Genomic DNA, 24,853 nt, shown 5'->3' on the forward strand with positions numbered 1-24,853 from the left:
TTTTGCTTTACGTTAACAGAGCATGAAATAAACAAAAATTTATCATGATTCGTAGCATTAATTAACTAGACGTACTGATGTACCACAGATTTCATTTACATCAGTCCCACCACAACAAAAAGATGTTTTGTCAGAACCATTCTTATCTTTCCCTTCCCAAATAATGTGTAACCAGGGAATAAAGTAAGAAATGGTATTTCATTTTGTACTACATAAAAATCATTTACTAATATAATGGGACCTACTGACAAGAATGAACTGTATGGACCAAGACACATGCAAATATCCTTCTAGCATTTAATCCAACATAATACAGATTTGTTTGTGTTTATTTATACATATATTTATTAATTCATGCTAGCAATCACAGAGAACTTCATGATTCAAAAAGCCTTAATTCCTCCCAAATTATCAAACATAACTTGTTCTGTCTTTTTTTTTCCCCACTGAATTCCCTTCCCCCCCCCAACAACAAACAAAAACCCTTTCTTCCTAATAATTGGAGTGAATAATTGAGTTAAAAGGCTATTTCTGTACTAGATACTGCTATCAAAACTCTGTTCTTATACGGTGATACTATGCAGAACTACATAAGTTGTGGACCCCATCGCTGTGTTTTGAACAGCTTTGCTCTAAGAAATTTTCAGCCTTTTGTTCATCTATTAAATGTAAGGAACACGATGTACTCCTTCAGAGGTATTTATTGAAAATATTTTTCATTAGATCATGGTCAGTGTTGATCTCCGCAGGAGAATGTGTTGGTGGGGGGGATTGAAGGAGTTTCTTATTTTTCTGTTGTTGCATTAGATAAGCTTCTGAGCTGCCCAGTGTTGGAATCTGAGAGGTTTCAGGTAGCATTTTTCAGGGTTTCTTTTTTCTTTTGTAATTTATAGATTAGAGCTTTTCAGATTAATTTTACAGTGATTGTAATAACAATTAACTGCGGTGCTTATGCCTATTAGAGTTGAGACTGTGGCCTATGAAGATTAAATTCACTTGTCACTGAACTGTAAATATTTCTTGTATGAAACACAGTGATATTCTGCTAGTCTTTGTATCCAGGAGAATAAGACTGTTAACAAGGAAGAACCCTATGCCAGTCACTAAGAACCACATAACCTATGGAAATCTCTTAAGAGAAAAAACAAAATCTGACCAAATTAGCTGCCTAATTTCAGCACTGAAATGTCTAATAAGTAGTCTGTGGTCATCAGCTGTGAAATACAGACTACGAAAATCAGGTAGCATGGTTCCAAGCACTGTTCATGCAATTTTATATTAAACAGTACTGGATAAAATAGGAATAATCTAGCAATAAGGTCAGAAATTCTCAGGAAAGCCCTTGTTCAGATAAATGCCTGATCTCTCTTACCTTCTCTTATGGTCTTGGCTATACAGTGGTGCATTTTTGTGCATTTTCAATGGGAAAACTGAACAATGTTTTCACCCTTGTGCTTAGGGTACTCTCTCAAATTTGAGGAACTTGGGTGAATATCCTCAGCAACCTGGTGAAAGTCTAGATTTCCAATGCCTTGGGACAGTGCTGGAACTGTTAGATTATTATAAAATGATTGTTGGCCCTATTAACTACAGAATAAACATTGAAAATGTTAATCAAAATCTGATCACATGCAACTTCTCAGATACTTCTGAAGATGAGAGATTTTGAAAATTCTTCAGTCGTATCTGGACAGTAATGAATTTTAAGAAGGAGATGGACGACTTTCTGCTCTTTCTACTCAAAAAGTATGTCTTTAATCATGTACATTTCAACTTATAGGTTAGTTACTTGATTATCACAAAAGGACATAGAGTATTTGAGGTATAGATCATAATGAAAGATCATTTTTCTGGCTTGCTATTTGAGATTTTGGGAAATTTCAGCATATGGCTTCCCAGGTAGGTGGAATATAGTTAAACAATTTCTGGTGAAATGTTGCACTAAAAAATAATGGATCAATTGCTTCTGTTAGAAGAATCAAACTGAAAGCTATCGTGAAGAATTTGCACACCTAAAACTGTATTGATTTCTCTACACACCATTACTTTGTTTACTGGATATGGCTTTTCTATCACAACAACAGTTTGCTTACTTTCTTTAAAAAGCATCTCTACAGCTTTGGCTTCAGATAAGCCTCTAAGCAACTTAGCAGCAATTATCATTTAGACTGCTATGCTTAAACAGGAATTGAAAGAAACTCAGAAGCAGCCTCTTGAACGGCCTGTTCTTTCTCTGCCCTTTTGTGAAGATCGCTTTGCATTGAAAGCCGCAGGACCCGACCGTTCAAAGACAGCCCTAGCAGTACTCTGCTGTCTCACATTCTTTCTACTGACTGGCATTTGCTTGGTGAGGAGTACAGGACTCCTGCGTGTGCGACACACACAAGTACCCTCTGAACAGAGGCTTGGGTGCTGGAAGTACTGGTGGGCCTCTGCTGAGCTTTCTACATGGCTAAGGAGGGGCACCAGAGAGGAGAAGGTCTTCCAGTCAGTCCTTACTTCCACACGGCTGGGGCTGTAAAAAGCAGAGCCAAAACACACAGGAATGGCCAGAGGCTGCTACTCCAGACTCCAGAAAGCGAATCCCCATCTGGCCAGAACGCAGTCCCCCCCCACAGACAAATATGCTCTGGAATCACTCGCCCACCTCACGGTGTTCAAGGTCAGCTCCAGACGCACAGCCCTCTCCAGCTCCCCCCCATACAGACACAGCTCAAGCACACTGCCAGCACAGCTGGGCCACGCACACAACAGCCCTGCTTTGGCCAGTGGCTTGTCAAGAGGCCCTCCACCCCAAGGAAGCACCTCGTGGATTTCTGTTCAATAGGCAATGTTTTATTTCAGTCAGCTGATTGCACTGGCTCCGTGGTAACACTCTGTGGACTGCCTGCTCTTGCCTTGCCTGTCTTGCCTTCCCGCTGCTCACTTTCTGCACTCAAAGATGTTTTTGGAGGACCTCCTAGTTGCTCCGAAGATTCCTGAGCTCCACCCAGTTGTCTCTGAGGACTTGAGCTGCTGCCTGCTGCACACTGGGATGCTCGTCTCCGTGGAACAAGTGGAGAGCTGAAAATGACACAGGCAGATTCCTAAATGACTGCCAAAGCCCAGGACCGAACGGTCGTGCCGTCCCTGACTCTCTGAGCGAGCACCACTCGAGAAAGCTGGGCAGCTTTCCCTGGGCTCAGTCCTGGGAGAGGGAGGGAAGGGTGGGAGATGAGTGGTCTGCTTTGCACACTGTCACTGCAAACCCTTGGCCTTCTGCACATAGTCAGCGAGAGAAGCTCTCTCCTGGCACCAAAGCTTCCTCCATCAGGAGTCTTCCATCTCCCTCTAAGTGGCCAGGAGGCTTCTTCTACTTCAGCCATTTGGCCGAATGTGTGCAAAAGCTTAGTTTCTCAAGAGCCTGACTTTTCCCAGCGGTTACCCAAAAGACATTCAGAGTTTATCAGGAGCTTCTCTCTCTGGGGATGCAAGAGCACGGAGGCCATGTGCAGCTGACATAAAGTCATACCCAGGATGAGTATTGGGGCACGACACCAGAGAGAAGGGGCAGCGTTGGGCAGTGGAAGGTGGTGACATCTTTCCATGGAATGCAGGAAGGGCAACTGTAACCTACCTGTGCTCAGAAAACTCGTACTGTGCTCTCTCAGCCACTGGCTGTCTGCGTTTTCCAGGATAACACCTAGTCGCACAATGCAAATAAGTAAACATCAAGGCACTTCCTGTGGTAGCCCTAATTCCCAATCTAGTCGCTTCCTGGTCTTGGACAATGGATGATAGGCTTTGGGGAGCAGGGGAAAGCTAGAAATACCAAACCAGAAGGGTCCCTCCCGCTTTAAAGTTCCTGGGCAGAAGCAGGAGGCAGAGCTGAGCAACTGTGTGCGCCAGGGGCCAAGCCTAATGTGGAGCACTAATTCCACTGTGCCTTTGCTAGAGACTTCAGCCCCTTTACAGCCTGTAACTAATTCCTCCTGCTGCCACCCTCCTAAGGCAGGTGACTGTCCCTGGTGCCACTGCAGAGAAAGTGGAGATTGTCCTTTGCTGTCTCTTGCAGGGAGCAGCAGAAGAGAATATCAGCTTTGTCTCTTACCAGCTAATTGGATGGCTGCAGTCCGCATCCCCCAACACGAGCTCCAGAAGTAGGTCTGGAGGGTGTCATAGACGCTTTGCAGAAGCTCTGGCATGTCTCTGGCCTGGTAGAAAACAGAGAAACAGGAGTTCTTTGGCTGAAAAGGCCCTGCCATTGACCCTTGGCAAAGAGGGCAGATGAACTAGGAGAGGAAGGAAAGAGACGGAGGCTGCAAGGGACTGACAGTTCCCATCATTGCCATGCTAGTTCCCACCCTACCACTTCCCAGAAGGCCGCTCCATGCTCCAGGTCTCTGAGCCAGGGAAAGTCACTGCCACCAGGCAGTCTCACCCTGGGCCACAGCTTACTCACCAGGTGACTGCAGACAGCTTCCTGGAGCTCTTCTGCACTCTTCTCGGTGTTCAGAGCAACTTGGGTTTGCAGCTTCTGCAGGCCCAGGAATGGAGTGCAGAGCAGGAAAGTGCTTCGACAGGCCTGAAAAGGAGAGTTGCCCCAGCTCAGCCCTCCCCAGGACCAGCGAGGTGCCTTTCAAGGGACCTCATTGAGCTGAGCCCTGCTGTTCTCTTTCAAGAGGGGGGGATGTTTCACTCAACGCCATTTATAGAAAGGAGAGGGGAGGGATTGCAACAGCAGCCATCGTTCCCCTGGCCTGGTATGTGGCACTCCAGAGAGAGTATCGGTGCCTGAGAGCTGTCGCCGCACGATAGCTGTTAACTGATGTGCCCTTGGGAGAAGCCCCGGATCTCAGGAAGCAGGGGAGATCAGAAGGGACATGGTCAGCAAAGGCTTGGAGGCCTGAGCACTGCGGAGTCTGGGAAGACTGTCCTGCACCTCAAACAGAAAATGCTGTTGGAAGAGTTTGAGGTTGTCTTTCCATGCAGAGACATTATCAGGAAGGCCAGTATTGCTCTGCTGTTACCATGTAGCACCCTCCTCATGAAGAAAGAAGTGAAAGGTGGCTCTTACATTGCAAACTTCTGGATCTGGGTCCTGAAGATGGAGCATAATTCTGGTCCACGTAGAAGTTGTAATTTCTTTGCCGAGAAAAGATTTCCATTTCCTCTTGGCAGAGGAGGCCAGGACTCCATACAAGGTGAAGGCTGAGGAACGAAGGACTGCCTCGTCCTGCAATCAGGAAACCCCAGTCACCAAGTTGCTGCCTAGGACCCCAAAACAAACATCTCCTGGCCAGCCAAATGCTGAGCCCATATCCTGAGCAATGGTTCTAGGCAGTTTGTCCAAGGCCAGAGGATCAAGAGAATCCATTTCTTTGAAAGACACCATTTGGCATCAAGAAAGGGTTGCCTTATGCTGAGTCTTTCCTTGTCCATTGCTCAGCTTCTCAGGACCGTGCCTCCTGAGCTACTGGGCACTTAGGCTTTTGGTCTCCGAGGTCCTCAAACACTTTACTGGCACCTGACAGAGAGCTAAAAACCTAGAAGCTCTTGGACTCCAAAGTTCCCAGACTCAGAGCCACCTGGCAGCCTCACACGTTCCTAAGGCTTCAGGGCTTTCACACAGAGACAGCCCTCCAGGTGGCCTGTAAGGGAGTTGTAAACAGTCAGTTTCCATTTCCCTCAGAAAAAGAAAAAAAACCCCTCAGATTCAAAAGGCTCTACAAAATGGAATACTTGATTCCAGTTGGTACTGCTCTGTGGAAGAACTCCGGCTCAGAAGACTCTGTTGTGGTCTGTCATACCACAGCATGGGCACCTCTCATGTCAGAGCAAGTGAACTCCCGCCATTTGCGAGGAGCATCTAAGCAAGTCTTCCAGACTGTAGAGGCCATGGAGAGGAAGAGGCAGTCCAAGGCGCAAGCCCTCCTTTCCAGGGTAGATGCTGAAAAGACCCAGGGTACAGAGCTAGGCAAAGGAGACCCTCAACACCCCTCTTCCTCTCCATTGACAATGAAAGAACCTGTGAGGGCTAGACCAGACATGGAGAACTACTGTGAAGGGAGGTGACGTCCTCCCTCAGTGTCCAGCCTTTCTTCACTCCTTCCCAAGGGCAATCCAAAGGTGATTAGCTCGCTATGGAGCTAGGAATCAGCAGACATCATCCCAAGTCTCATCAGTTTCTCTTCAGGCTTTTCTAGGAATGAGGCTTCTTCCCTGAACCCAAACAGTCCTCATCTGTGCTTGCTCACATCATACCTTTCAGATGATCTCACAGACTACTCAAACAAGAGTTACCTACTGCTCGTTCACTTACGACATCAAAGAAAGTCTTGGTATAAAGGGCGATTTCTTTAAAGGTGACTCCAATGTCCTTCTCTCCCAGCTCTGCCACCACTTTCGCCAGAGCTGACAAACTCTCGCCCACGATCTCAGAAGAGGTGACGTCCTTGATGGCCCTCATTAACGCCTTCAGAATGGCCTTCTTGTGCTTTCTCAGCTGTCAAAGCAGAAGGCACACAAGAGCTCCTCACCATTCATGCCTACAGCAGAAGTTCTTTACCATTTCTCCCAAGAACAGAATTGGCAAGAAACCAGTCCAGAGCACACCTTAGCCCAAGGCTACACACTCTGTCTCCAGTTGCACCTTTGAAGCCAGAGTGATGTCGGAGAATGGAGCATGGTCTTAAGACACACCAGAATTTCCCTGTTGTGGTTGGTCCAGCTTCTGTAAGCCTTGTGCAGCTCTTTACCAGGACCTGTCTGGTTAGGAGCTTTCTGTAGTGAGTGCAAGCTCATGCTCACCTTCTCAGGTGCTCCACTGGCCAGATTGCCCAGGCCCCTCACTGCCATCCGGCGCACAGTGCTGCTGGCATCCAGGGATTTGTCCACCAATGCACGGCGGACAGGCTGAAGTAGCTTCCACTTCTGAAGCATTGGCGCCTTCATCAGCTAGGAAAGAGCACCATGACCATTAGCATTAGATTGATCCTGAGCACTCATGGCACATGCGTAACTGTTCATGGATTCCAGCATGGCTGGGATACTTTCTGCTAGGATCTTCCTGGAGAAAGAGATGGCCGAGACAGCAGCTTGCAAAGACAACTGCTCTCAAGCCTTCCTTTTCCACCTTCTGTCTTACCTCAGCAAAGAAAGATGCTGCCATGATCCTCAGGTTTGCTGATGGCGAGTCCAGCCATGGCAAGACAGCACGTATGGTGGTCACCGTGACCACATCAGTTTGGAGGAGAACACTGCACACACAACACAAGAAGACAAGAAGGCGACAGAGTATGAGGTTCCAACAGTCAGCTGCTGTGATGCAGACGGTCTTCTTTGGCAACTCAGGACAGCCTCCCCAGGCAGATATGCTGGAGAGGTTCCCATCCAGACCGTTTCTGGCTTACAGTCACCCCCAAGAAGGAGAGAAGGCCTCCACAAGGCTCTTACCTAGTCAGCAGACACATGCCCTCATGGTATGTCCGGGGATTTTCAAGAAAAGCCCATGTGTTCTGCTTCCGGAGAATCCCCATGCATTTCTCACTGATGCACTTGCAGAGCACAGTATCTAATGCTTTGATGGAAAGCCTGATTGAAAAGAATATACATATGTCAGAATCGGAGCACTTGAGACTGTGTCAGGATCACTGAGGAAGCTCAGCCACTTTCAGAGGCACTCATTAACTTCTTCCAAGCCCCAGCGAGTAATACTCAAAGCACCCCCTGAAAGCACACTTCATAATCCCAAAGGGCATCAGGCTAAAAGGAAACTGGCATGATCACTCGCTTTGATGCCCCCAAACTCACTGAACACAGGGGAAAACCCGGAAGCCTCAACTTCTTTGATGCTAGAACCTGAGGGGTCTTCTGCAGTACCAGAGTACCATTTATGCAAAAGATGCACAACAAGGTCCTCCGAGCTGGGGAAATGAATTGCAGTGGGCAGGAATCACCATGCTGTCGCTGCATCACCACTTGTGGGTTCCCCAAACAGACTAGTAATGGTAGAAGAGGAGGCCCAGCACAGCTTGAGGGGACAGTCGCCCTTGCAAGGCCAAGAGGTACTTTGTTCTCTGTCATTCATATAAGCAAAGTCTCTCAGGGTTCATACACCAAAAAGAAAAAAAAGAGAGAGAGAAAAACAAACAGCACCCCAAGCGATGTTTGGAAACCTGCTGTGGCCACTGTCTGGACAAAGAGAAATTCAGTTCTGGTTTCCTAAGGAAAGGATTAAACATGGTGACTGCAGAAATCTTGTCCATGGAGCACAGAAGCCTCTCTCATAGGAAGAACAGCTACCTTCAAGGCTATAAGACTGGAAGGACCAGAAGGATGTCCTGCCATATCCTCCAGTGCTGACAAACGGGTCGACTCAGCTGAAGGCCAGGGAGCTGTCTCCACTCATGTCTGGTGAGGCAGGAATGTTCCTGCTTTCATCAAACCCCAATCATTGAATAACTGAGACTTTTGATTCAGAAGCACCTCCAAAGGGGAATAAAATCATCCAAGGATGCCCAGGGAAGACTAATAACAAAGTAGACAAAAACCAAGCCCAAAGAAATAGATGAAACAGCAGAATTCCCTGTGCATGACACAGAGTAAACCAATAGGCGAATTTTAGCTGTGCTGAGAGGGCCAGTTCCGCCTTCATTTCTGCTGTAGCTTTTCCTCACCAGGGCCACACAAGATTTTCTTCAGACTAGCTCCCACCAGCCTACTTTTTCAAAAGCATATTGAGCTCATGCTAGGGCACAAGAGACAACTCACAGGCTTTTTAAGAAAGTGGAGCAAAGCCTGACAAGAACGCAGAGAGAGGAGACAGACATAGACAAAGACTGGCTTGGTGAGGTGAGCTAAAGCTGCATCCTTCATCTCTGCCCGTTTTGCTCATTACCTGCAAGGACTGCTGCCTTCACCACTTGCCACAAGGACTGGCTCGTCTTCAACTCTTCCTGCAGATGAAGGCAGCTCCTTTCCAAGAGTGTTGCTGATTTGTTTCAGCAGCATTGGAAACAGCCGTGGCAGCAGGAGAGACACACTTTCCCGGGGCTCCAGGGAATACACCAGCTCACGGAGGGCACAGGTTACCTATGAAGAAATGCCGTCACAAACCACTTGGAAAGGAAGAGCTTTTGCCACCACTTACCCCACCTGCCTGCCCGCCTGCCTGGCTGCTCTCCTCTGGAGCTCTGACTTCTGCCACAAGCTTGTGGATGGGCAACAACAAGCTCTCACAGCTTCTCACAGTGATCAAAATGAGAATGACCCAGCAAAGCACACTGTGAGGCTTCTGCATGTGGATTTACAAGTGCCTGTGTACCAGGAGGATGTCCAACCCCTCGCTTTCATTCCACGGGATCCTCAGCCAAAGAGGGGCAGAAATGTCACTTCACATACCATGAGAGGCTCCAGCGCAGCCAGATTGTCGCTCCCTTCCTCATCGAGGCAGTTGCTTCTGGCGGGGGTGTCTTCAGCGCTCTCCAGTTTGCCCATTAGCAACTGGAGCATTTCAATTGCAAAGATGCCTCTGCCAAGAGTCCTCCACAGCTCCACGGTATCACTGCAGGTGAACAGTTTACCCGTGATCGCGTGTACTGTTGGGCCTGCAGCCCCTCAAAGGCAGGTTAAATACTCCCCCCCTCCCAGCGCGGAGCTTTAGCAGCCCCAGTCCCTGGCAAGTCACAAGCACATGCTCTGGCAACAGTCGGACTTTTCTCCTCGGGGAAAGAGACAACTGGCTGCTGAACAGAGTCCCCTCTAGTGCCGCCAGGCTGTGGCGTCTCTGGGCTCCTGAAGTGGAAGGAGAGGGGAGGGGAACCTACCTGTCCATGGGCAGGTGTCTCTGGAGGAGGCTGTTGGTTACTGCCTCAGGGTGATAGCAGCCCAGGACAGACACTGCCTCAAAGAGGAACTCCTTCAGGCTGCCCTGCTGAGCAGCTGGCAGATGATCGTAAAGGATTGTCAGGATTTCTGGCACCTGGAAGGGACAAGGAAAGAACAGCAGGTTGTTTTAGGCCTTTCCTAGGGCTTCCCTTAAAGCCAGACCAATTCTTCAGCACATGAGCAAGTCCTGCTTCCTTGACCATTTGTCAAGATCTCACCCTAAACTTCAGCCCTACCACTCCACACAGTGGAGGGTTTTCTTTTGGGTCTAAGTGTGCTCCTTGCCCTCTCACGCACACAGATGTGCTGTCATTGCACATGCCTTGGCTCCCTTCTGTTTTCAGCTTCTCTTCTCATGCACACAAAAGACATTTTAACGTTTCACCCAGAGCAGTCTGAACGCTTCTAACTATGTGCTTGAAATAAGGCAACATCAAGACCTAACACATTCTTCACACCTTCCGAAGATACCATGCAGTGCCTGCACAAGGGCCTTCAGGTCCTTCCTGGAGGAACCAGCTCTCCAGGGATACTTGTCCTTGCCTCCAGCCTCCTCATTTCTCATAGATTTAACACCTTCCCCAGAGGGAACAACTTTGCTCTGGAGGAAGACATTTGGCAGATCCTTTCACCGCCAGAAACTGTGGCCGTAGCCTGCACAGAGCAAAACTACTCACTTCTCCTGTGGATGACAGCCATCAAGACACTATCTGTCTGCTCTTTTTCCCCACAGGACAGACACCAAGCGATCTGCTGACCACGTATGAAAGGAACAGAGCCCAGGAGAAAAGATGGCTGGCACCGTTCACCAGTGGACCCCGAGACGCAGCACAGACCAGAGAAAGGGGGGGGGCTCTACTAAATTGTGTCTATCAGATTTGCTCCTTCTTGGCACTGTGTCTGGAACAGTTGGAGACTTTGCTCCAGAAGGGTTTGTATTGCTGGTACCAGATGCACAGTAGCTCTTGGATTAGGTTGCCAGGACTTCAGCTGGATAAACAAGACATTCTTGGCTCTGCATGCAAGATGCATTTCTGCAGACCACAGCAGCTAGACAAGGGGTAGTGCAGCAGCTCAGTGTCAAAGTTCCAACTCTAAAGATAAACAAGGGGTGTTTTACCTCCCGCAACATTTCTCTTCCACATTCCTTCAGGAAGATGAGCATCCACTCGCCTGCTGCCCGAGCACAAGTGGGGCTGAAGGACAGCATGCTGCCCAGGACAGCCTTCAGAAAGCCTCTTGCCTGCTCTGAGCAAAAGGATTTGCATGCAACCTGGAGAGAAATGAGAAACAGGAGAAACAACATCAGAAGTCTGCTTCCTCTCTTACAAGCAAAGGACAAGAAAACTTGAGCAGCTTCTCAGTTCAGCCATTAGCTAATCCTGAAGGTGGCAGGTGCTTTGTATTCCAATTGCACATACAACTTCTTCTTTTGATTTATGAAGCTCATAGAGTTGGAAGGCTCTTCCATGAGGTCGGTTGCTTGCCTACACAACTTATGTTCTTAAAATAACTCTCAAGAGCTGGCAAGCTAATACATGTTAAAATAAAGAGAAAGCCATCGGGCTAAGGAACTTCCCTGCTTTGCTTCAACAGCTCACTTTCCCCAGATGGAGAGTGTTTGGGTGTGGATGGATGAAAACAAACACACAAACTCATAGAAACTTCATGGAGTCTACTTCTTTCCCCAGTGGGAACGCTAGATATTGTTATGCTTCAAAACCCTCTTACTACTTGCTAACAACAGAGGCCCCATTGCTATAGGCCACTCTGAAAGGGGAGAGAAATCTTGGAAGTAAAGAAGAGAAAAGTGATGGGAGCTGAGCCACCAGGTAGCCACAGCTCTGGCTTTGGAGTCAGTAACCTTTGCGATTTTGGAAGAGGTCCTCAGCAGCGAATCCACATCTGCGGCCACTAGCTCCTCACAGAAGTGATTCAGATCCACTTCCCTTGTGTGCATAACCTTGCCTAAAAGAAACACAGGTGGGAAAGGATAGGCACATTTTCTGAAAATGAACCCCCAGTCCACAGCCATTGATCAAGGAATCACCAAATGGTGGTAGGGAATTCCACAGGGGTAGTGCAGGACCCTTCTGAACTCTGGGTGCAGCATTTTACGAGTCAGGCCATCAGATTCTGCTCTATGCCAGTCAGAAAAAACACTCTCCTTCTCCTACAGCAGTTTTCAGACTATACCTATTGTCCTCAACTATGGCTCCTCTTTTTCTCAGCCCCTCCATCCCATGTGCAAGCACAGGTCACACCTATCCTCTGACTGGGAGGAGGGTCTCCATAGATTCATCAGTGTGGACAGGTGATGCTGACCAAAGTCCACTCCAGAAGCCCAGGTGTACAACTCCCTTCTAAACAATTTCTCAACTGGGATCATTACTTTGTCTCTACAAAGCTAGAAAGTGCTGTCCTCTAATCCTTGGTGCCTGAGAGTGCTGCCCTGAGACAGAAATGTGGGAGGGCTCTCATTCTCCACAGCACCCAGAAGTGCCCCTGAGGCAAGGCTGCTCAGAGAACTTTCCCAGGCCTCCCTTGTGCTATGGCCAGGAGGGAAAAGAATGACCAAGGTCTGGATGCAAGAAACCAGCAGTCTGCTGTCCATTACTCTTCTCCTCTGGCAATGGAGCCCCCTCCCTGCACATTGCCTCTGCTGCCAGACAGGGAAGAGAGGGAAGAGCAGGCGGAAGGAAGTGGGAAGCAATGACTGTTCTTCTCACCTTGTGTTGAGAGAAGGCAGCTGATACAGTCGACTGCCCGCTGGCGTGATGTGGCCAGGGAGTCACAGCTGAGAGGCCCCAGCACTCCAATCATGGAGCCAAACTGCTCAGAAGAGTTTTCTCTCTGGTAGAAATCAAAGAAAGAAGAAAGTTCTCAGGCTGCAGGAGTGGCCCTTCAACCTTCTCCTTCTGACACTGACTCCTGACCCACAGCAGGGCATCTGGATCGACAGAAGCTCAGCTTTATCCTCCCAGGAGATTAGCAACCCAGAGCACAGCTCTGAGCAAACCTCCCTGCCAGGGAAGCAGAAGGGCTTAAGGAGCAATGCTGTCTTGGTGGCAGATGGGTGCTGAGGTTAGGGCAGAGCTGCAGAGAAGACCTGCAGGGCCTCCTGGCTCGCCAGGGCTGCCCTCGTCTTGGTTCCCCGAGAGACTCCAGCTGAACCCACAAGCACTCCCAAAGAGTTTTGGGAAGAGGGAGTCAATACTCACAGCATCCTCCAGTCTCTCGGTGTAAGTCTTTAGCAGATGAGTGCAGGCATAAAGGGCCCTCTCTCTCTCCCACTCTTTCCCAGAACGGAGCCAGGCCTCTAGGAGCTGTTGGAAGACCACAGCTAGATCAGGGCATGCATCGTTTGCACGCACACACACTCACACACACACACACACACTCCTTTACAGTCTCCCACCTTTTCTTCCCCCAGGAACCACACTAAGGATACATTGGCCTCCATGGGAATTCATCACCGCTGTGAGGTACACAAACACTGAAGGCTTCTTATATTAGTGTATCTGATACTTGCACACAGCACTCACTCATCAGCAAAGATTGGGAGTGCCTTGTATCCGTCCACCATGGCCATCTTGGCAACAGCTCCCATTGCAACATGCCCTGACAACCAATAACACAACTCCTACAGCCACGACGGGCCATAGTTTTCTCCACCTCCAGGGAAGAATTGCATGCCTTGCACCTGCCTCCAGAGCATCTCCTATTCTCAGATGATCCCCTAAAGCGTGAGGCCCTCCATCCTTGGCTCTCCTCTTGACAAAAGAGAGTTTCCCTTTCTCCTCTTTGCTACTCACGTGAAAGGTTTCCTTGAGCCATGACAAGGTCAGCTCTTCCTCAAGACTTGTCATGAGGCGAGCAAGAGCTTCCAGGGATCGTGTATAGAGAGCCTAAAAGCAAGAGAGAAGGAGTGGTAGCTGAAATCAGAGAGCCTCAGAACTCAGCCAGAGTCCAGAGCCTCAGCTCTGCCAGCATTCAGTGCATGATAAGGTGCAGCTCTGAACATGCAGAGCAGCAGAGGGGGATTGACAGCTACCTCTGCATGCTCAGCATCATCTGCTGCCTCCCCTTCTTTTGTCTGCTCAAGGGGAGGAAGGGGAAATAGGCTTCGGAAGCACTCCTGAAGAAGATGACAGTTTTCCTTCTGGGTCAGAGATGGCTTGATCTTGCTGGCAGAAGACAAAAGAAAGAGTTCAGAAAGGACACTTGCTACTCTTTGCCAGAGGGGGTCCAGTGGCAGCTAGAGTTCATCTGAAGCTGGAGCCCCAGTTCCCAACACTGCTGTTCCATGAAGAGGGAGCACTTCCGCCAACTCCCATGGATTCTTGCCCATCAGACTCCCAGCGTACAGAGAGCCGGGAGCTCTCTTCCCCCAGCCAGCCAGCCAGCCAGCCAGCCAGCAGCCTTTCTGCAGCCCAGACCACTCTCTGTTCCACACTTCTCCAATCTACAGCCTCAGGCCATCTCTCTCCAACACTGGGCTCCAGGATCTGTACCGCATCACATCTTCCAGGATCATACAAAACGGGGACCATCACCTCACCCCACACCAAAGGCAGCTTCTCACCCCACACTCAGGTCAACTGTGAAGCTTCAATCAGCTCCTCTGTGACATGCGGAGGAAAACCCAGCACACAGGAGGAAAAGCCCTACCTCAAGTGCTCCACCGCAAGAATTGCCCTGTAGCGAACGGGAGAAGCCACGCAATCCAGGGGCTCCTGCTTCATGAAGTCCTGCAGGTCACAGAGAGACAGGTACACAGAGGTCAGAGGGCAGGAAAGAAGAGGGCCTTGCCTCAGCAAGAAGAGCAGATTCTTCTTCCGCGCGTGTGGCTAACACAGACAGCCTCCATGCAGGTTTCTCCCAGAACTGCCGGAAGACCGCAGCTCCAGAGAGGACAGACCCACTGCTCTTCCCAGGGATCACCCACAAGCTGGCAGCACAAGGGACCCTAGTGTGCTGGTGCCTAGGCCTCGGACACTCCCAAGTTTGCCCAAGGCCTTTCTCAGCCCACAGAGAACAGTGCCTCTCTGAGGAAACCCCTCTCAGTGCACAAACTCTTCTGCAGGACAGCCTCTCTCATTCCATGTCACTCACCAGCACAAGCTCCAGCAGCACCCTCTTCGAAGCAAAGCTGAAGTTCTCACAGGTGCCAACGCCTTGAAGGGCGCAGCTGACTTCTGTGACACTCTGGATTAGGGCCAGCTTGAGTTCTGTGTCCTGAGGACCAGGAAAGAAAAAAAAGGTGACATAGATGAGGAGCTGTTCAAAGGACCAAAGGCCAAAAGATTAACAGGAGGGCCAAAAGATCAACCCAAGGGCCAAAGCTACTCTCAAAGTGCTGCGGAGGGAAGAAACTGCATCCTCCAGGAGCCTAGGGGGAAGGGCCTCTGGGTCTTATTTCAGTGGAAGGAGATCTCTCCTGGGATCCTAGGAAGACATGGACTACCTGGAAGCAGAAAGGAGCTTTCCCCAGCTTCCTACCCAAAAGAGAGCCCCCTGGACTCTGGCCCAAGGCAGTGGGGAAAGCAAATCTGGAACAACGGAAACTGGAAATGGGAGAAGGGCAAGGAGCAAGGCTCATTCAGGGAGCATTTACTGGGGCTGGGAAAGTGATGCCCGGTGCCTGCAAGGTGCAAGGAGAAAGAGTGAGAGTCGGGGAAACAGAAAACACTAGTATGCGAAAGACGGCAGCAGTTCAGATTACCGCCAACACTACGAGGCTGCAGAGACTCATCTGGAGCCCTCTGTCCCCTGCATGGGGAGCAACGGCTAGAACTGGACCTGGGATACTGCTTGTGCTTCGGGTCTCTGACATCTCAGACAAGTCCCCCAAAACTCAAAGAACACCAGCAATGACACGGGGATATATGTCAAAGGGATAGAGTGGCAGGTTTGGAACTGGAGATCCAGGACTCTTGTTGAGAGCAGATCTTTCCAAACAGATGCTCTGTCCCAGTAAGCTCCGGTTCAGAGGAGGGCGGGAGCTAGCTCTAGACTAATTGTCCCGACACCGAGCATTCACAGCTCCTACCTGAGGGCTGGTTCTGTACTGGCACAGGATGTTCTCTACAATGTCCGTCTCGACCCGGGCAAGAAGCTGCTGCTTGGGTGCATGGAGTGCTATTTTACTGTAGATGAGCATGACAGCAGCAGCTGTCTTTGCTCCGTTCTCCTTCTGGTGCTCCTGGAAAATTGGGAAAGTCAGGAGGATTCAGTCGAGCCTCTTCATTTTACCTTAGACTTCCCCTTTGCTTCTAGCTGAGAAACTGCCTCCAAACAGGTACGAGCTTGCCTTTTTCATCCACACTTCTCAAAACATTTCACCAAGTAACTCTTCAATGCCTCCGTTAACTCTCTGGGAGAGAGCTGTTCTCCCTCCCACTGTCTCCCTCTCTTGTGTCTAAGAGCTGGAACTCTTAGACAAAGGAGGGCTGAAGTGCAGAACCTCCTTCCTTGACAGCACCAGGAGTTTGAGCACTGCCCATTGACCATCCCTCATTTCCATTTGCCAGCTGAACTGAAACCACACCCAACACTGTTCCAATGGCCAGTTGCTGTTTGTTGCCACTGCTGGGGAATTTTGATCCATGACTTTGTAATGGGATCTGTCCTGAAGACGCCTGAAGCACCAGAACTCCTGGCTACAGGCTTCCGGCAGTTCTTACACAAGCAAAGAAAGCCAAGACAACAGAGAAAACCTGCTTCCCTTACCTTCTGGAGGGTGAAGACCCTAGGAAGTCTCCTATTCTCCCCAGCAGCAGCAAAGTCGTGGACTGTCTTCAAGGCCAGGTCGAAGTGGCCCTCAGCAGAGGATGCTAACACCGAAATCGGTCCCTGCAACACAAGGGAAAGAGTGAGTCTGTTTCCATCCCACACATTCATCCCTTTCAAGCTTTCAAGCATATTGCCTGAGGGAATCAGCAGGAAAAAGCTCCAAGTCAGGCAACGAGATCCAAGCTGCCGAGGGAAAACTGGAGAGCGCAGGGATAGAGAGCACCCACCTCTCTCTCAGAAGGTTCCAGACGTCTGACTCTTTCCAAGTAGCTCTGCAGCTGTTCTTCAATGTAGCTGATGTTCTGAGACGCTGCCAGTGCTCCCCCCACAGCCTTATAGAGGAAATTCTGAAAGAGAAGAGGCCAGCGCGAAGAGGTTGCTAACACAGCAACCTGTCATCACTGGAGAAGCGGAACACCCAGCTACCACCCCATCTCAAGGACCAAGAGACAGCCAAGGCACCAAGACTACAAAAACAGCCCATTTCTTGGCCCAATCCAGTTACCAGCTCTATACAGAGAATTAAAGGAAGAAAAAAAAAAAAGACATTATGTAGGGCTGAGAATAGGAAGCAGTGAAAAGCAACTGTATTGAAAAAAACCATGCAGGGAGAGAAGCATCCTGTGGCTCTGCCACCAAACCTCTCAAGGAAGAAAAGTAAAGACCAAGTCTTAGCAGAGGACCAACCTTCTCCTTGGAAAAGTTTGGATAGTGGGCCATCTGCTGAGTTAACTCGCCATTCAGCTTCATATTCCAGGTCTCATTCTTTATGGCTTCCAGAGATGTTCTCAGGAACTATGGAGAAAACAAAAAGTGAAGCAAATGCTTCCTCAGGTTTTGTCAAGGTCTTTCTCTCATTCCAGTGTAACAAGAAGGTGTCTGGGGACAGCTCACACTACGGATAATCCATCTTCCCTTCCCACCCCTTTAATCTGCCCCAGACCCTTCTTCCAATATGCAGCTAAGATCCTTCTGGGTCTCAGGAAACTATAGAGAAAGAGGCAGTGGCGCTTTTAGGACAACAGGCCCAAGTTCTGGGAGAGGACAGGCTTGCCCAAAACCTCACTGCCAAGACCCCACCTCCCAGCTGTCATAAAAGAACTCTGTACCTGCAGCAGACGGCACTCCCATTCTGCATAGTCCAGGGAGCTCTCATCTTTTCCTGGGAAACAAGAGGACACAACAGCAGGTCATCTGATTACAGTGAGCCCAAAAGAAGCATCCACACGTCTCCTTTGGAAGCAAAAAGTCCAGCATTCCCAGGCTACCAGCTCCCAGAATGTACCTGTTCTGTCAGGGCTCAAAGGCAGCTACTCCACCAGCCCCTTTGTGAGTCCAAATGCATAAGGTATGTCCAAGTCCCATTTGTTCAGGACCATGGAATCAACGCTGGGGAATACTGACTGCTGGTCAAAGCAGCTGTCTATTTCCTCACAGGAAGAAAAATGAGGCAGAAGGGCCTTTCACAACCAGCTGGAGCTTAGTGCAAGAGAGAACTGCCACTGCCAAGCTGGACTCGACTGGTGACTCTGAGCTTCCAAGGAGAGGGCAGTGCCACAAAATCTCCTCAAGGGGGAATGTAACCACTCACAAACACTGTCCAAGCAAGGGTGGGAGGATGCTGCCAGAGCCTGCCATTCTGATGCAATATGCCAGGCTAAAGCCCACACAGGGATCAGATTATTTCAGGAGCATTACTTCTCTCAGCTGTCAGTTCCAGCTCCCTGGAACTGGGAGGGATGAAGAACAAGACAGCTTTAAGACACTCAAGGGCTCCGTTGTCCTCAGGCACTCTGGGGACCTGCCTTTTCCTGACTTCCCTTCTGTCCTCTTCAAATCAATCCCCTCCCAGCGGACACTTTACCTTCAAGGTACTGCAGCAAGGAAGGGATCTGGGCCATCCAGGGAATCCCCACCGCTCTGTGAATTGCCCTGTGAAGGGTCTTCAGCAGCTGCAGGGCAACAGCTCCATGGCCACCTCCTTCATAAGGAGAGCAAGCAAGCACCTGGAAGAGGGAAGGAGAGAGAATTAGAGCTCCAGCCTGACAGAGGAACAGCAGTTTGTCTGAGAAAGGAGAGGGGCTTTGCAGGTGCCATGGCAGGCAGCACACAGCAGAACTGCTTCTCTTTTTGCACTGCCTCCCTGAGGAATGGCGCGTCCTTGCTATTCGAGAGGTCCACACTGGGAATGCCCAGGCAGTCCTTGGAGGGCAAGACGCCCTCCAGCAGGCTTGTTCCTCCCTGAAGGCTGCAAGCATCTGCCTTGAAAGCAGTCTCCATCCGGAGCTCTCCCCCTTTCCCTTGGTCAGGAAAACTCTGCCCCGAGGAGTCCCCAACTACTCACCAGGAGACGTACCAGCAGAGCCTGGGGAGTTGGCAGTTTGGCTGGAAAGAGAAAGAAAGATCCATTTCAGCAGGCCAAGTCCCACACAAGATGATCACCCGTCCATCCCAGGCAAAGCCTCCAGGACAGGACTGAAGGGGCCTGATAATCTGCTGATAAATTTGCCTTCCCCCAGCTTTTCCCATCTTAGGGTATCCATGCAATTAACGTGCCGAAAGGAAGGTAACTCCCCAGCACTGCCAGCAAGGAGTCCTCCATTTTACAGGGAGAATGCTGAGAAATGAAGAGCAAAGCATTTTCTCTGGGAAATGCAGAGGAAATTTCCACAAAGGAAATACAGGGCAGGACTCCCTGTCACCTAGCAGAAGGGCAAGGCTGTGCTGTTCACTCTTCCCAGCCTCCCAGTTGGGTCTGCCAGGGGACAGAGACACACACAGGCTCAGCCTGTCCACCTGACAGAGCAGGACAGAATACTTTGGAAGTTTCTCTCTTTTACCGCGTTCTTGGTAGCACAGGTAATTGGGTTCCTCCTTCTCTTCTGCTCTCTCCTGTCTCTCCACGAGCTCCCTGAGGCAGCGGGAGAGTGGGACCAGAGTGCCAGTGTACTGAGCTGGCACTACGAACTGGAGGAGCCTTGGCCATAGGAGCTGCAGAGCAAAATACAGCAATTCAGCACGTCATTCTTTCCATCCCTTCAACTCCTGTTTTCATAGTGGCTGTCCTCTGTGGCTATGACCCAGCCCCTCCACTGTTAGCCCTCTCCAGGGCATTACTTCATGTCTCTCCCACCCTTTCTCTTCTGTCTCTCTTCCTTCTAGTCCACTGTCCTAATCCCCACTTGAGCCCATCTCTTGGACTGTTATTCACAAGGCTTCATTTCCCCTCTCCTCCGACAAGACATTCTGGTAGCCCCGTGCTCGGAAGAGCTTGTCAGCAGGGAGGGGGAGGGCTAGAAGAAGGTATCCTCAAGGCAAGGAGTAGCACCAGGTGGTGGGATGACTTACTCTTGTCATGCCGCTTGCTGAGACGTCCAGGGTGTCGAGGACATGTAAGCAGAGAGTTTGAAGCGCGGTCTCTGCCACTGCTTCCCTCTCAGAGAGGTTTCCTGTCTCCTGCAAGACACAAGTTTGAAAACACTCCCATCAGCTACTGTTTCTTCAGGAAGAGGCTAGAGGCTTCAGTAGGAGACTTGGCTTTTGCTTTGGGAGCACAGGTCACCTGAGGTAAGACAATGGGAAATCCTATAGTAGGGGTCACATCCTGGACTGCAAGGAAAACTACACAGAATGCAGAGAGAGCAACTGCCTGTTTGCAATTACCCAACCAATGGGGGTAAATGGTTTATTCGCGACAGCAGATGCTCAATGGCCCGAGCTCTGTTTTAATGACACCAAAGAAACGCTCTTCAGAGGAGTTCTGCTCAATTCCTGCACTGAAAGGAGAGCAGAACTGGCCCCAAGGACAAGGAAGAGGAGGTGGGAGTTCTTGACACGCTTCTCCTTACAAATGCAGCCTTCAGGAGCCTCACAGCAAATGACTGAACAAGAGGAAAGGCACAGCCAAAGCCAAGAGTTTCACCAAGTCCTTGTTCTGGTGAGCCACCTACAAGGAGTCATTCCCTGTGGACCTGGCTGGCAACACCTAAGAAAGAGGTGCCTGTGGTCCCTTTGTTTCCAGAAAGCACACAGGGCCCGAAAGCACTGCATGGAGGGCAGGACAGGTTCGGACAGAAATATGGAGGACAAGGAAAGAACTGGAGAGCTTTTCCGGCTTGTCCTGCTTAGCCCACAATTTCTGTCTTTTGCTGATCATCCATCAGCAGTTCAGAAAAGACTTGTCCACCTTTGTATCCTGCTGAGAATCCACTTTTCCAGGGTGGCTTTTGCCAAGCAGTTTTGCTGAAATCCCTGGCAGCACCACTGCTCTTTTCTTACTCTCCCACGGTGCCTCCCATTGCATGACATGGTGGTGTAGCACCACAGCCGCACCCTTGACAGCAACAGAGAGACCCACGATTCAAGTCGGTTGGGATGCTGATGAGGTCATGGCACCAGGCACTCAAGGGCTGCTGCTTGGGGGCCTCCACATTTTCAGGGAAGCTCAGTGCAGTAGTCAGTGGACAAAAGGCACAAAACAAAGCCCCAAATGTCACATTCTCCTCTTACCAGTCTGCTGGTGGCCCGACTGAACTCCCTGAAAACATAGGCCACCAGACCCCAGGCCGAACAGTTCTCGACACCAGAGCTGAACAGTTCCTTGATGAAACCAAGAACAGCCACCTTCACCTGCCGGGGAGGAGATTGCAAACAAGAGTAACCATGAGTCCTTCTCTCCGAAGCAGGAAACATATGCCTAGGCTAGATCCAAACTGCGTAGGGAAATGCTTCCCCTGTCACTCATCAGGCTACCATCCCTTCCCCAGCCACCTCACCTTACTCCGGTGGTCTCCAAAGACAGTTTCCACTGCCTTGACAACCAGGAACATGTTCTTTCTTATCGCCATTGCTGAAAGGAAGTACAGGTACGTTGAGGCAGAGCCCACCCCTCCAAAAGAGCACTGTCAAAATGTCTCTGCTTTCTCATGGACAGCTAGACAGAAAGCACGGGGCCAAAATCTGACTTCAGGGGAAGCAGCAGAAGCCAGGAGCAACAGGGACTGCCTAACACAGAGAGTTAGAAAAATGGGATCCACACTGGAATTCACTACTCTTTATGCTCGGAGTGTTACTGAGCTTCAGCTGTCACCCCTGACGAAGCGTGGTCAATAACTATCCAGACAGACTGCTCGGCTGGGTTTGATACGGTTGGAGACTACAATTCATTTGGGTAACATAGTCTTTGTAAGCACCCACGCATTTCTGTGCTTCACCCTTTCTCAGCTGAAACATGGTAAGGTGCTTGGTCCACACTAAGCGTGTGCCCTCCATGGATTTTGACAAGGCTGCTGGCCTGTTTCTCAGAGCTGAAGGGGACTCGGGCGACTTCTGAGATACCTCAGGGAGTGTGCACTTCTTGTGCACTCAGGTTGCAGAGGAGTCTGGTCTACCACAGCCCAACTGCACAGCCTGAACACCTCCTCTGATCAGGCTCTGGCAGTTCATGGCTTCAGCTCTTGGCTGTTTCTGCTCGTAGTCCCTCAGCCAAAGTACATCATTCCTCCTATTTTCTTCCTAGTGTTACTTACAGTCACAATGAACAAAGAATCTCAGCAGAGACAGGGCTGCTATTCTAGAAGCCTCGTTCTCAGCCTCCAGTTGTGAGTACAGAAACTCCATGGTCTCCTCAGGGAAGCTTCGGGCTGGAGGGAAGAAATCATGTTCTAGGTTAACAATCAAGCTCTTCTCCCATTGCAGAGCTTTCAAAGAAACCACAGCCAAATTCTGTTTTCTCCTTACCTAGTAGCAGCATGCAGTGGCACAGCTCTGTTTTATGGCCAATGCGGTGCTTCTTGGTCACATCCGAGAGCTGTGGGAATGAGGTACGTTTTAGGATCAGTCTTGAGAGAGACTGAAAAGAATCGCTCCTATGAGGTCTTGTCTCCCTGGGGACTCACAGGGAAAGATGCCATTCAAGAAGGACAGTGCTCTGTCCTCTCAAAGCTGTCTTCTGCTTCCCCCCCACCCTTCTGTCTCTCTGGAACTCTACGGAGAGGCCAGAGATGAGCTTGTGCTCTGACAGACAGCTTCTAGATCCTGGAGTCAGAGATGAACACCTTCCTGAGCGTCTTGTCAGCTCCACTCTAACGCTCCAGAGGGAGTTTGAGCCTACGACAGGGGACCCACAGCCAAAACAAAGGCTACGCCCTAGAGGCAAGAGCAACCTTTGAGTTCCAGTCAGTTCCGCAGCAGCAAAAGGCCGTTAGGATACAAGGGCTGGCTGGGATTCCAAGGCTCAGCTTCAGCTCTCTGGGCTCCAGATTCCTCCTGCTCTCTGCCCGAGCAGGAAACTCCTTTGTGAACTGAGCTGTCCCTGGAACCAGGCAAAGCAGCCCTGGAAAAGTCCGTGGGCACCTGGCCGGAATGGGGGCCTCAACAGCTGTATGGACCTGACTGCAAGGTATGAGAAAAGCCCAAAGGAGGGAAACTCTGCCCTGCCACCCCATGGGTCTTTCCTGCCAACCAGAGGCAGACCTGCTAACCCAGAGGGAAGTGCAAGATGTTCAGCCCCTGCTTACCTGGTTGTGCACAACAATGCAGATGATAAAAACTCTTTCCCTGGGGATAAAGGGCTCAGTTTTCTCCACAGCTTCCAAGAAATGCCTGAGACGCTACAAGAAAAAGTGAAAACGAGAGGGTGGCTTGTGAGTGAGAGCAGCTCATTAACACAGGACAGCATGCCTCCACAGTTGGCTGTTCTCTGCCCTGAAAAAACAGGCAGTATCAAGCCTCCCCCTCCATCTGTGTGCGACTGTCTTGGCTTCTTCTCTAACAGGTTCCCAGCTCCTCCAGGAACTCCCACAGCTCCCTGATCCCAGCACACACTCACCCTGACCCATGCAGCCACATCGTATCTTGCCAGACACCTCACCTTGGTCACGTGAAAACCATCTTGGACCTCTTCATACTGGTCCAAGAGCCAGCAGAGCTGGTCGCACACATGCCCTTGATACTCTTCCTGATGAAGGAGGAGGCCCATCATAGCTGCCACAGCCCTGATGATGTCCTCCTTGAGCTGCACACAAGGAAGACAGAAGACCTTTGTTTGCTCCGACTGAAGCTCTGCTCTAGGAGGCAGCATCCCCCAGACACAAACTTCCCCCTTCCCAAAGACGGCCATTTCCCAGCTTCCTCTGGAGGAAACGGTCTTGCTCGAGAAGAGAGAGAACATTTCCCCTCTTCTAAACCCAAGACCCTTGGGGCTCAAAGGCCACTGGAATTTGGCTGGTTCCCAGCGGCGGTTCTCCAGACCCGGCCTGGCCTCACTAGTTCATCGCGAGGCTGCAAAGCGGGACTCCAGGCACACTGCCTGTTGGCCCACAGCATTTCCACACTGTCGAGCTGCAGCAGGCTCCCAGCTCTAGACAACGCCTCAACGACCTGCTTCCTCCCTGGAAAGCACTTCTCCTGACGTGACACCACTGTTCCCCAGAAAGACAGGTGAACTCCAGCATTGCAGCTGCTGCTGCTAAAGGGCCACAAAGGCAGCCAGTCTCACCTCCTTCTCTTCACAGTCCAGCCAGTTTCTGACCACGTAGCAGAAGAAAGGGTATGTCTTCTCACAAAGCTGGGCTTCCCCTATTCGAGGGAAGGAGCACTTTGCCCAGTCTTGGAAGTAAACAGTCACCCCTTTCGACCACGTTTCCAGAACTGCATGAAAGATGGGGAGAAAGGTCACTCTGTCAAGTATGTCCCAGAGAGAAGAGTTTGCATTATCACTCCAGCCTGTCTCAAACTGCCGTCCCATGCTCATCAGCACTTAGCTCCAGAGCAGTTTTGGGTTCTGGGGCAGGCGTGAAATGTTTGAAAATGCCTTCCTTGAAATGCTAAGCTGTTTCTCTCCTCCCTCTTCTCCTCCTTGTTCCTGCTAGTCCTTTTTCCCCCCTCCAAGATTAGCTGTTGAGTAGTAAAATTAGCTGAGTAGTAAAACTCCAACAACTCCATTCCCTTCCTGGCCACAGCCATCTCCTGAGCTTTAGACATTCTTTTATGTTGTACAGACTGTTTGGAGCTTTAAAGGGCTGGAGCTCCCTAGAGGTTCAGAACCTGCAGTAGCAGCTTGAGAGAGAAGAGACTTGGGTGCCGACTGCCGCTCACTAACTTCCCCTTCCCTCTGCATCCCAGTGCAGCCCTGGCACTAGAGGTGGACACTTACCAGCACAGAAGGCTTGCTTCATCCTGCTGCTCTGTA

General features: G+C 50.2%; 1 protein-coding gene and 3 long non-coding RNA genes across 4 annotated transcripts; all 4 read right to left on the reverse strand.

The window, feature by feature from the left end:
- Nucleotides 1-2,813: 2,813 nt before the first annotated feature.
- LOC135326280 (uncharacterized) lies at nucleotides 2,814-3,964 on the reverse strand. The gene is made up of 2 exons (XR_010386808.1): nucleotides 3,617-3,964; nucleotides 2,814-3,063 (listed from the first exon to the last, which is right to left on the reverse strand). It is a non-coding gene; the product is annotated as an uncharacterized LOC135326280 (long non-coding RNA).
- Nucleotides 3,965-4,073: 109 nt separating this feature from the next.
- On the reverse strand, nucleotides 4,074-21,505 carry LOC135326284 (maestro heat-like repeat-containing protein family member 2B). Its single transcript, XM_064504170.1, has 29 exons — nucleotides 21,438-21,505; nucleotides 21,172-21,291; nucleotides 20,011-20,118; nucleotides 19,503-19,653; nucleotides 19,007-19,047; nucleotides 18,527-18,668; nucleotides 17,772-17,824; nucleotides 17,350-17,457; nucleotides 16,890-17,009; nucleotides 16,600-16,722; nucleotides 15,920-16,072; nucleotides 14,983-15,105; nucleotides 14,539-14,618; nucleotides 13,922-14,054; nucleotides 13,683-13,775; nucleotides 13,089-13,193; nucleotides 12,597-12,720; nucleotides 11,732-11,835; nucleotides 10,988-11,140; nucleotides 9,807-9,961; nucleotides 9,382-9,544; nucleotides 8,879-9,072; nucleotides 7,435-7,572; nucleotides 7,127-7,238; nucleotides 6,790-6,936; nucleotides 6,302-6,484; nucleotides 5,057-5,215; nucleotides 4,442-4,564; nucleotides 4,074-4,193 (listed from the first exon to the last, which is right to left on the reverse strand). The coding sequence occupies exons 1-29, from the start codon at nucleotides 21,489-21,491 to the stop codon at nucleotides 4,074-4,076; spliced, it is 3,582 nt and encodes a 1,193-aa protein (XP_064360240.1). The 5' UTR covers nucleotides 21,492-21,505.
- Nucleotides 21,506-22,407: 902 nt separating this feature from the next.
- LOC135326278 (uncharacterized) lies at nucleotides 22,408-23,600 on the reverse strand. Its single transcript, XR_010386806.1, has 3 exons — nucleotides 23,534-23,600; nucleotides 23,181-23,273; nucleotides 22,408-22,471 (listed from the first exon to the last, which is right to left on the reverse strand). It is a non-coding gene; the product is annotated as an uncharacterized LOC135326278 (long non-coding RNA).
- LOC135326277 (uncharacterized) lies at nucleotides 23,598-24,853 on the reverse strand. The gene is made up of 3 exons (XR_010386805.1): nucleotides 24,818-24,853; nucleotides 24,161-24,312; nucleotides 23,598-23,677 (listed from the first exon to the last, which is right to left on the reverse strand). It is a non-coding gene; the product is annotated as an uncharacterized LOC135326277 (long non-coding RNA).

The sequence above is a fragment of the Dromaius novaehollandiae genome, unplaced genomic scaffold, assembly GCF_036370855.1.
Source record: "Dromaius novaehollandiae isolate bDroNov1 unplaced genomic scaffold, bDroNov1.hap1 HAP1_SCAFFOLD_102, whole genome shotgun sequence".
NCBI lineage: Eukaryota > Metazoa > Chordata > Aves > Casuariiformes > Dromaiidae > Dromaius > Dromaius novaehollandiae.